Source organism: Tyto alba, unplaced genomic scaffold, assembly GCF_018691265.1.
Source record: "Tyto alba isolate M040663 unplaced genomic scaffold, T.alba_DEE_v4.0 Super-Scaffold_18, whole genome shotgun sequence".
Taxonomy (NCBI): domain Eukaryota; kingdom Metazoa; phylum Chordata; class Aves; order Strigiformes; family Tytonidae; genus Tyto; species Tyto alba.
The window spans coordinates 19,744,769-19,756,919 of NW_024881280.1; the positions used below are offsets into that span (position 1 = coordinate 19,744,769).

General features: G+C 42.6%; 1 protein-coding gene across 1 annotated transcript in view; it reads left to right on the top strand.

Moving 5' to 3' along the window:
- AKAP6 (A-kinase anchoring protein 6) overlaps nucleotides 1-12,151 on the top strand; it is a 295,063-nt gene that overhangs the window by 119,783 nt on the left and 163,129 nt on the right. The window contains 1 exon segment of the mRNA XM_042791037.1: nucleotides 10,150-10,272. Coding sequence (XP_042646971.1) covers nucleotides 10,150-10,272 — 123 coding nt within the window.

The following is a 12,151-nucleotide window of genomic DNA, read 5'->3' on the forward strand; positions in this document are numbered from 1 at the left end:
AAAGCTTGTCTGCTATCTAAGAATATATCTCTCAGGAACAGCATTTAGGAAGCATTTGGCTTGCTTTTTCTGTATCTATCTTTGCCCCACAGTCCATCTGCTGATCCTAAGAATATCCCTTTTTAGATCCTGTAACTTTCAAATAGCAGTTGAGGCATTGTGGTAGTTCTTATAAATAGAAAGTAGGTCTTCACCTTGAGCAAAAGGTAAAACAAGGCATAGAGTAAAGAAAGAATTATGTTTGTGGTATCATGGAAAGGTTTAAGTAATCTACAGAGATACATTTAAGAATGATTCTTAACATTCAGGTTAGCATAACCCACTCTTTGTCTAGAAGCAGAAGTGAAGTCAACAGTCCTGTGGGGGCAGTGAACTTTTTATTACAGAATCAGGTTCACTATCTTCAAATATAGTTGCTTTTACAGGATTGAAAAGCAATACTTCACATGTTTCTCCGTATCATGCTTTTAAGCCTATCCTACTTCTATGGCTCTGGCTCTTTTACCTAGAAGCCTTTAGGAAACAGAACTTTTAAAAAATCTTCTCTGCCATTCCTGCTTTACTCAAAATATAGCATTGAAAAATAGCTTGGAAATGTTAGCAAAAATCTTGTCTGCCATTCCTGCTCTACTCGAAATACAGTATGGAAAAATAGCTTGGAAATGTTTGCAAAATCTGTTGATTTAGTAGTGGACCAAAAGGTCTGCAAAAATTAAGACTACCCTATCATCAACTTTTAGGTACAAAGCCAGTTAATTTGTAGTGTTTTCCTAGTCTTGTAAGAACAATGCTTTCTTGTCCTCACTGTTTCAAGACTGGAAGTATTCTCAGCTCTTCAGTGAAATCTCCCTGAAAAGTTGAGATATGTCTGATTGGCTCTGCGTGCTATAACTATATCTTTATATATTAATCCTTCCTGTTTTCCAGCATCAGAATGCATCCTGGGGACTCTAAAACCAGGAAACGTCACGAGCCAGTGACCATCCTGTGCTTCCATTTTCCATTCTATAACTGTATAAATCATGACTGATTAGATAGGTGCCTATTAGGAAAAATAGATCAATAGTAATTTCTAATTCTGTGTGTGACAGTTGGGCACAAATCCTAAAGGTGCCACTTGTGAAAGATTTGTCTAATTTAACAGTCTTAAAAATGTTTAACTAGACTGTATATAGTAGAAGACTAAGATGTGTCTTTACCCAGATGTCCACTAAGTATTTCATAGAATCATAGAATGGTTTGGGTTGGAATGGACCTTAAAACTCATCTAGTTCCAACCCCCCTGCTACCATCAGGGACACCTTCCACCAGACCAGGTTGCCCAAAGCCCCGTCTAACCTGGCCTTGGACACTGCCAGGGAGGGGGCAGCCACAGCTTCTCTGGGCAACCTGTTGCAGTGCCTCACCACCCTCACAGGAAAGAATTTCTTCCTTATAGCTAATCTAAATCTACCCTCTTTCAGTTTAAAACCATTACCCTTCATCCTGTCACTACACTCCCTGAGAAAGAGTCCTTCTCCAGCTCTCCTGCAGGCCCCCTTTAAGTACTGCAAGGCTGCTATAGGTCTCCCTGGAGCCTTCTCTTCTCCAGGCTGAACAACCCCAACTCTCTCAGCCTGTCCTCATAAGGGAGGTGCTCCAGCCCCCTGATCATCTTTATGGCCTCCTCTGGAACCTGTTTGAGCAAGTCTCTGTCCCTCTTATGCTGGGGGCCCCAGAGCTGGAGACAGCACTGCAAGTGGCGGTCTCATGAGAGCGGAGCAGAGGGGCAGAATCCCCTCCCTCGACCTGCTGGCCACCCTTCTCTTGATGCAGCCCCGGATACAATTGGCTTTCTGGGCTGCGAGTGCACATTGCTGGCTCACAGTCAGTTTTCCATCCACTGCTACCCCTAAGACCTTCTCCGGAGGGCTGCTCTCGATCCACTCATCGCCCAGCCTGGATTTGTGCTTGGGATTGCCCTGACTTGTACAGGACCTTGCACTTGGCCTTGCTGAACGTCATGAGGTTTGCATGGGCCCACCTTTCAAGCCTGTCAAGGTCCCTCTGGATGGCACCCCTTCCCTCCAGTGGGTTGACTGCAACACAAAGCGTCGGCAAACTTGCTGAGGGTGCGCTCAATCACACTGTCCATGTCTCCAACAAAGATGTTAAACAGCACTGGTTCCCGCACTGACTCCTGAGGAATGCCACTCGTCATTGGTCTCCACTTGGACATTGAGCAGTTGACAGCAACTCTCTGAGTGTTGTCCACATTCTCATAGATTCGGGTTCTTGAGAAAATGTGGCACTTCTTTTGCAAAAAGCTGGTAAATTCTATTTCTGAACTGTTTGTGAATGAATGTATCCTGAACTGCATATGAAGTATTGCCCTTCTGCTGATGTGTTCGGTCAGTTGTATGTTTCTGTGAGGTCACTGTCTGCCGCAGAATCTTGCCAATGTCACACAAAGAATATTTCCATTGTGGCATCTTGATTCCTTGGGGATCCCTAACATCTGTACTGCTAATGGTTTTATTATCGCCTCTGGGTCTAACTCCAATTAAACTGACCGTGGCAGTTTGTTGAAGCCTCATCCTCTTGAGTACCTGGATTTCTTTGCTTTACCTTTGCCTATGAAGAAAGTGTGCTTTTATCCTTTTGAAACTAAAGTCCATGGGCAGGAACGTGTTCCTCCTGAGACTAATATGCAAGTCCTTTTGTGGTTAGACAAAGGGTTTTCTTAATGCATTCTGTGATAGAAGTGCCCTTAGAGCCGGACCATCCTTGTACACAGACCACTCTGTGAGCTCAGTCTTTTTGTAAATTGGGAACAAACTTTACAACACTGTCTGCTTGCAATGAACTTGGACATTCATTTTTAAGCACACAGCCTCATAACCAATTCTTTTAAGAAGAGAATTCCCTTTGTGTAATAAAAGGGAAGGTAGAGAGAAAAAAGGTCTGGGTAGTGATTTAACAAGCACTGTTGTCTGGTGCTTCCACACTGAGGTTTGTGAAATACACTACACTTTCCACCGTTACTCTTAACTACCATGGCAGATGATTTCAGTATGTTTACATTTAATAGTTTGGCATGTCTCTTTTATTCTGATTCTAATCTTAGTTCAAGTCATTAGAAGGGCTTTGTACATTTACAAATGCAATGACCAGAAGTGCCTTAAGTATAAGCCAGCATGCATGTTATATTAAAATTGTTAGACTAATAAACTGAGCAACATTAAAACTGCACAGCTTAAAATTACAAGCCAAAAGATACTGAAATAATTTTTTTACCTGTGCCATGTAGACACAGTAAATCTGGCATTTTTTTTTCATAAAAAGCAAACCCCAAATTTGGTCTAGGATTAGGGCTATAAAACTTCTCATAATGGTGTTAACTACACACAGTTGTATCCTCTGTGTTTTATGGCATGATTTTGGCAACGTTAATGCGAGCTTCCTTAAGCCCACATATCCAGAGTCTCCATCTAAAAGAATCTCACAACAAAAATATACTAAAAAAATCTAAGATACTGCTGCTTTTAATATACCAAAAAAAAAAAAAAAAAAAGTTGCATTTCTTAATATAGTAAAAATTAATTTTTTTGACTTTTTTTTTTTTTTTGTAACCATAAATGTGCTATCTCTTAGACTAAAGCTCAAAATTATACTACTGAGCTTTAGTCTGTTTCCATTCTAAATGTGGTCTAATAAAAGTTGGATTTGTAAAGTGATAGCTGCAGCTGAGATGGAAACTTCCTCCTTTCCCATTCCATTCCATTAATGAAAGCTGAACTTCAAAGTCTAAATGAGATCATTTGAAGTGCTAAAATTATTGAACACCAGAACTGTTTACTTTCCTATCTGACCAAAAGAAGAGAGAGCTTGTAATGTAAAAGTAAAGTGAAACCGCTGAAATAAAGTTAGGAAACTTTAAAAGTTCTAGTGCAAGAAGTGGTGTTAGTTTTAGTTGAGAGTCATTTGTGCATGATTTTAAGTGATTCACTTGACAGTCATGCATTTTATTCATGATTGTGACAGTAAAACTTTTCTGGGAGGTCTTAGTTGTGTCCTGCTCAGAAAATTGCAACCTAGTGACAATATGTCTGAGCAACACCCCTCATAAACTAAGGGAATATACAGAGATATCATCAGGGACAAGAGCCTTTCTACAGTATCATGAGTACTTATGTTGTTATCAGTAGTTTTGTAGTTGTTATCAGGAGTTTTTAAGATGATCAACTGCTCATTCTTTTGCTGACAGCCCATAACATTTCTCCTGGGCTCTACTTTGTCTTTTTTTTGATCATGAGCATTGGCTGTGCCACCAATTCCAAGGGAGCATGTAGCTAGGGTCAGTGGGTACCAAAACTCCGACTGACTCATCTGATGGCAGTAAGCATCAGCCTCGAGTCTGCTGCTGCCAACCAGAAGTAGGGAGTTAATAGATATCTATTTCTAGAGGAGGCCAGTCTTTGGCCAGAGACGGGGTTTGATTCTAAAGCTCAATGGGAAAGCACAGGAGGGGACTGTGGAAGCTGGAGACACACAGGGAGCGAGGCAGTCCTGGGCCGTGCCAAAAGGCAGTAGCGGGGTGCAGGGAGTGAGCACTGAGGTGTGCTGAACAGTTGTCATGAGTAGGGAGGAATATGCAAACCAGATCTAGCAAAACAAGAAAAAAGGAGTCAGGCACAAACTGCTTGGGATGCCCAAGACAGCCTATATCTGTGTTCATTTTAAGAATTATTTCTCTCACACATGCTTGGGATAGACAGAACACACATAGTCCTATTAAATGTAATGAATTGCACTTGAGACTTGTTCATCTGACCAGCTCTGCAGGCCTCGATGCCATGCTCCAGGGTTTCTCTCACTGGCAGCACACCACCACAGCTGCTCTCCCACTCTGTTATCCCACATGCCAGACACATCCAGGCTGACTAACCCACCATCCTGTGACTGGCTGTACTGGGTGCCGGGAGCCCAGCAGCCCCGGGCAGCAGCTGGGGGATCCGTATCTTTTGTATGCCCTTATATTTGACAGAGCAAGGCTGGGAGGCACACTGCCAGGTGCACCTTTCCTCGGCCCGATATGCCTTTGGCCTCCGAGCTGATGCACCCCTGTCCTTTCTGGGTGATTCAGCAAGTGAATTCTCATGTCTTATAACTCAAAAAAATTGAGTGTTTTGGTTACTAATGAAGAAGTCTGAGAATATTTAGTTAAATCCCAAATTTATTTTAAAATTGTCAATTAATTCCTTAATTCTATAGAACAATTGAATTAAGTATATTTTCATTCTGTAAAACACCAAAGCAGGCACATTGAGTTACAGCTTCCCCCCTCCCCCCCGGTAGTTACAACTGTCTGTCTTCTTCATTCTTATCCATCCAGAGCAAATAGAATTAGACCACAAAAAACAACTTTGTACATGCCAAATTTCAAATGAAGCCCTTTTTGTTCTAGCTTTGTTCAGGGATGTGTGATTAGAAGTTTCTTTCTCTCCCTGGGAAAATCTGTAAAATTGTCATAAAACAAAATGGGAAGCTGAATGTTTTAAAGGCAAATGTTCAAGAATTTTATGCGTGGGGTACAGAGAAAGCTTTATAGTTATTTGCAAATTTTACTGAAGAAGTTGCTACAAATCACCCAATAACAATCCAGAAACATTTATTTCTGTACTAAGCAGTATAGAATAAGAATAGCTTTACGCTGTGTCATGTAGGGGCTTGAGTTTTTTTAGTAACATCTAGCTTGTTAGCACGGTACAAAACTATTACATTTGCAAAACTGAACCAGCTGGTCAAAAGGCAGAGTGGATTATAGTGGTCCTCCTTTTTTTTTTTTTTTTTTTTCTCCTCTGTTCCCTTCTTTTTTCTCTGAGAAATTCTTGTACAGTCATTTTTAGCTTCAGTGTGGCTGACTGGGTTTTCAACTTCCAAGAAGTTTTTATGGAAAATACTTTCATTTCCCATTACCAAACCATGAGTTGGGTAGATTTTACACTATTTTCATAATACTTGTCACACTGTGTAGATCGGACCCTGAACTAGTATAAATCAACATAGCTTCACTGAAGTTTACACCTGTTGAGCCTTTCCTACCTTAAGAACGATGAAAAAAAAGTCTAGAGAGGGGCAAGTATAAGTGCAAACAGAAAAAGCAGAAAGGTAGTAAGTGTCTAGGAAGAGATGTAAAGTGGTTTCATTTGCATCTGTACAAAAGAAAAAAACTGAAAAATACCCTGTGTTGCTTAAAATGTCATCCTATAAATTTACTTCTTTCACTGAGAACTTCTGGATTTGTATTTAGAATTGCATTATTAAGCCTCATCCTTTGTTTTGATATAATTTATGTTGTAATCTGTCTTTTCAAAGCATAGTTTCATGCTCGCTCAGACTCTCACAGTAGATTTTTTGCATTGTAAGATGTTTTTTCCCGATTGTATTTTAGAACTTATTGTCTAGAGCTTTTATTTAAAACACCTATTCCGGGAAATATTGTAAATGATGGGAAGAGCAACGATCGTAATGCAGTTTATGTCCCTGAATACACGTACATCATTAATTGTATTCTGTTCCAACTAAGCAGGCTGGCTTGGCTCCACAGCAATGGCTCTGCGTTGGTCAGTCTGTGGAAGGGCAGCGGCCCTTCAGTCGAAGATAAGTTACATTTCGGACTTCCCCTCTGTTATGAGACTTCTTGAGGAGATTGAGGACCCAGATTTATACGTGTGAGAGGGCTCCACGGGCCACCGATACTGCAGCTGCTTTTCCCCAGGGCAGGAGAGACCCTCTGGCTCCTGCCTCCGGCCCCCAGGCCAGCAGAGCCGAGCCTTCCCAGCAGACCCAGGCCACAGCGGCGGGCGAGAACCGGCCGCCATCGCAAAGCCCTTCGCCAGCTGCGCCTCGGCGGAAAGCCAAAGGCGAGGAGGGCGAGCTCGGCGGCCGAGCCTGCCGGCAGCCCCGAGACCGCGGCGGCTCAGGGCCGTGCCCGCGGTGCGGAGCCGCCCCCGCGCAGGGCCGGGCCGGGGCGGGGCGGGGGCTCGGGCGGCTCCTCCCGCGGCCGCGGGCGCCGGGCCGCGCCGGTGCGGAGGGTGGGCCCGTGGGCACCGCCGTGAACGAAATCCCGAACGGGGCCCTTGATCGTTAAGTTGTGACGCACACAGCGGGAGCCGCCTTGCTGCAGCTATTCAGTCTTACGCGGTTTGAGATAAAAACGGTTTTCTGTTTTGCGCGTCTTCCAACGCCTTAAACCACCCCGTCTGTAGCTCTGCCGCGACGTGCGTCGCCACCGGGACGTGCCGGTTTCGCTGTTTCTTCCCACTGCGGCTCCCACCGAGCGGCCCCGGCCCCGGCCCCGGCCCCGGCTCCGGCTCCGGTCGGGCAGCGCCGCGCGCCGCCGGCAGGTGGCGCTGTGGGCCCAGGCACGGCGCGCGAGCGGGCGGGTGGCGCTCCCTCCGCCGGCGGCCGCGCGCTGCCCGGCCCCGGCTTCGCTTCCCGCCTTCCCTCCCCTCGGCTGCCGTTCCTCTCCCGTCCCGCCGCTGTCTTCGGTTTCTACAGATGGGTTCGTTTGAACGGTTTCAATAACATTGTATTGCTGTAATTTGGAAAAAAAAAAAAAAAAAACAAAACAACCAAACAAAACAAAAAAACACAACAACAACAAAACCACGATAGGGTTATTGTGATTTGTGCCGCCGGGCAGCAGATCGCCCGCCGGCGCTGGCCGCAGCCGGTGCTCCCCTCAGCCGCGGGGCTCCTCTGGGGCACCCTGTCCCCTGCCATCATCCTAACGTGCCAGGTGGCACCGGTGCTTGCAACCTTACCTCTTTTTCTCTCTTTTTTTTTTTTTTCTCAGATAACTTGGCTCATTGTGGTTATATAGGAGCCTGTGTCTTTTTTTTTTTTTTTTTTTTTTTTTTTTTTTCTCCCAGGCCCCCGGACTAGCCGGCAGGCGCTCCCTGCACCCTGCCGGGGTCCGCTTGTGCCCACAGCTCACTCCCTCTGTGCGGCTGCCGGCACTTGCTGCTTGGGAGTGTCCAAGCACCACCGTGAAGTAGCAGACATTAAAACACAGGCACGTTTTGTGAGTGGGCAGAAGTAACTCGGTAGCTGGTAGTTGCTTTTTAGAGTTGTGCAAGCCTGCAACATTTCCCAGCACCCTTTTGAAGGCATACAGACATTGAGTACTGCAGGCTGATGTTATACGTGTCTGTCCCCGTAAAATACATGACGCATATACAAGAGAGAGCCTTTCTTCATTTTTTTGTGCTTACCATATCACCTTGTCTCTCAAGGACAGCACATTGCTAAAATGCAGGCAGAGATTTATTGAAGGGACTAGAAGGACTTTACTCCTCCTGCTCCTCTCCCCCTCAGCTCACGTCTCCCACTCCTCTGCCAGTCTGGCATCTCTAATGCTCCACTGTGAGCTGGAAAAAAAACCCAAACAACGAACCCAGGGGAACATCTTGCCCCTGCTCTGTCTTGATGTGGGGAACATAGTCATTGTGGCATTGTCAGCTGTGGCAGAGAGGAGATGCAGCTGCCTTCATTACTTGCCCCAGAGTGGAGGCATGTTGTCTCAGTCACCATATCCACTGGGCTGTTTTTTGTGTCTTACTTTCCCCTTTCTGGAATGTCCTAATAAACAGCCTACAATGAAACCTGCAGAATAACAGTTTTCTTCCTTCTAACGCTTTGAGATACAGTGGATTCCATGAATAGAGATGGCAGTAGCCTGTTTCTCATCCTGAGGACTTGTAGGAACTCATGTAAAAATAATAATGTTTAAAACTAAGTCTTTAGAGTGCCTCAGTGAGTGCTGTCATGCCTGCAGAATGCACTGGAGCATCATGCCAGAGGCTAGCTTTGGTTCAGAAGCACTGCCATTTCAGCTGGAAGCCAGGAGTTGATTATTGGACCTTGCTTCTTGGCGCAGCGTTGGGCCAAAATGACTCTGCTACCATGAATTTTGAAGGTAGTGTGGCTCTGCTTGGTCTGGGTGATTACCACTGCACTTCTTTGCATAATGCAGCTGTTCACCAACTGCGCAAACTCCTGTTTGTGTCTTGTTTAGAATTCCAGTTTCACATGTCACTTTAGAGAAGGGGGTTTGTGCTCCTGAGTCACTCAGGAATCTTTAAAAGTTTTATGTTTAGCTTGCTTTTAGCTATCTAAATGGACTAATAATTACTAGAAATCATTCCAAAAATAAAGTGGTGAGATACTGAGTGTGTATACAGAGTTATTGTCCAACTGAAAATTAAGGTTCTTACCATGCTGTGAAATTCATAGTTAATAACTAATAACACAACCAGTGTTGGACATAAATTTAATCTAGTATTACAATGCTTGTAATAGATGGACATTGCTCTTCAGAGTTAATTCTCAGGGTGCTTATAAACATCACGGTCAGTTTATTCCATTTATTTTCTTGCTTTGTGGTGGATAAGACTTTGGTAAAATTGTCTGTACGCAGTATGTGCCTATAGTATCATCCAATCTTGTAAATTCAGGGGCACTATTTTTAATCAGACAATATAATTGGTACTAATCTTGAAATAAATGGTGCTCCTGAGAAGCAGGAGCTCCTGCCTTCTCAGGAGCACCATCTGTGTGGCTCATATGCAATCAGCAATATTTATATTAAATGCTATATACTCTGCCTCACCTACTGTTTGATTTCTTCTGAGTCTCATCCTACGAACCAAAACAGGAATCACAAGGCCCAAGTTTTGACAAGTAGTTTCTTCCCTCAATCTACTGATGTATACCTTGTTAATGCAGCTTTGTTCAGCACTTTTTTCAACCAACAGTGCTCATGCTACATGCAGACTGCCAAGCACAAGGTCTTCAGCACAATTTTCACTGTAATCTATATGCAGCGTTTTGTATATCCCCCTCATATCTTCACAGTCATATGGATTTTACATTGTCCTGACCCAGTGTATCACCTTAGATTATTCCCAGAAACACCGTTGTGCTCCTTATTTACTAGAAGGCCACTTTCTAATTGTTTTTTTTTTTTTAATTTGCATGCTTGTAAAAGGCGAAATTTTCCTGTACCATACTTTCCGGGCTTAAAAAAATCATTGAGCACACATTTTTCAGTTTGCCATTTTACTAACAAATATGCTTTTCTTGTTCTTTCTTTTATCTGGTAAGGGGTTTGTAAGCAAGCTGGATGAATTCATTCACTGGTTAAATGAAGCCATGGAAACAACAGAGAATTGGACTCCTCCTAAAGCAGAGACAGACAGCCTTAAACTGTACCTGGAGACACACTTGGTAGGACAAGATTATACTGTGATTACTATCAGTAATTGAAGTGTTCTGCTGTGCTTTTTATTTGATTATTATTTTTTAATTACTAGTGTGCATCTATATTTTAATGTAAGATTTACAGCATTGCAGTTTATTTTAGTGAAAATGCTAACAAATTATTTTCTGTGTTTGAAATATGTACTGATAACTTTGTACAAATTAAATTAAAAGCCAGAATTACATTGCAGTTCAGAAATTATCTTCCAAACTGAAAAAAAATGGCAATAGCAGAAGGAGAAAGGATAATGTTTTTTCTGTTGATCGTTCTAGGATTTTTACTACACTGTAACATTAACAAAACTCTTAATAGTGAGGAACTCTCATTCTCTCCCATAGTTTTAACAGAGTCCTTTAAGTAAAATATTTGAAATAATTATTTCAATCATTTTACTTGATGTGCATTTCTGCTGTGTAATTAATACAACTGTCACCTTGTTCTTGTGGAAAAAGCTAAAACATTGGGTGGAAGTAGAAAACACTTGGATGAATAATCTTCTGAATATATTACAAGCTAGAATTATACATTGAGAAATATTTGATAAACCTCATGAGACTTTCACTGAATTATTCCAAGAGCTGTTTCTGGTTATGAGGAAGTGAAACAAAGACCTAAATTAAACCAGGTATTAAATACTGAATAGCAAAATTTTATTCTGTAGGTAGAGAATAGAGATCAGTATATGCTGTTTAATGGGTAGGTACCTTAATAGGTAAACTATCTGGTAAAAAAAAAAAAAAAAAAACGAATGGAAAATTAAGCTAAGAAATTCCCTCCCCCTCTGCCAAAATCTTAGGTTCTTGATGGTATGAATTGGAGAAAAATCTGGTGATAGCACTATTCTGAGCTAATGAGATAGACACCCCAGATAGATAAAACCGTGCATCAGCAGAACCCATATCAGAGCACCTACCCCCAAAGCTCAGTCTCATTTCCAGTCTCTAATAATCTGATGGTGAAAAATTATTTGACAGTCCCAGGAAGTCACATGATGTGTTACAGGAAAAAATGTCATCCTAAACCCTACCGTAATACTGGAGTGACTGTTATTAAATTAATTAAGTATACATTGACCACATATACAGTTAGAACCAAACTGAACACTCTCTTCAGAATTTCAACTATACAGAAAACTCTCGTTTCTTTTGTTCCTAAACATTTCTGTTGTAGTCGTGCCTATGGCCAGCCACTAGTTTAAGTGCTCATTGTGGTAGTCTGTCAAATGCAGTACAAAGGCACTGCATTTCGCCTCACGTTGCAGATTTAGGATTTTGTGGCAGAGTTTGGGGTTTTGACTTGAACTGCTCACACTCGGTAGCATGATTCAGATTATGTTTACAGGTGCTCTGAAGGCACAGAGCACATCGTGAGATCAGACCTCAGAAAAGGCATCGGTCATTTCAATTTGTTTTCCTCTTACTCTGCAACATGAAACTTTTGGAGAGATGAGTGTTTATGAGTAGAATTGCAATTTTCAGTTTTGACTGGACAAAAAGAAACATATTCCTGGAACAGGGCAATTACCAGGCTGAGTCTCTGAAACAGTAAATTTATTTTCCCCCTTCTATTGGGAGGAGCACAGTCTTTTTTTGCAATCAAATGACTTCCAACTTTGCCTTGTGGTTCTGTGGGAGGTGAGGCCAACACCATCATATTGGAATGTGGAGTAGTAGCCGAGAGGCAACTCCTTCATTGCTAGAGTTAGTCAGAATAAATGAGTATGTGGGTACCTGTACAATTTCACTTTGCCCTGTAAGTACTTAGCCTCCCAGCTGTACTTTCTATATTTGCACATCTCTGGGGTAAGAAAATCTCTGTATGCTTCAAGATGACTATATTATGAAA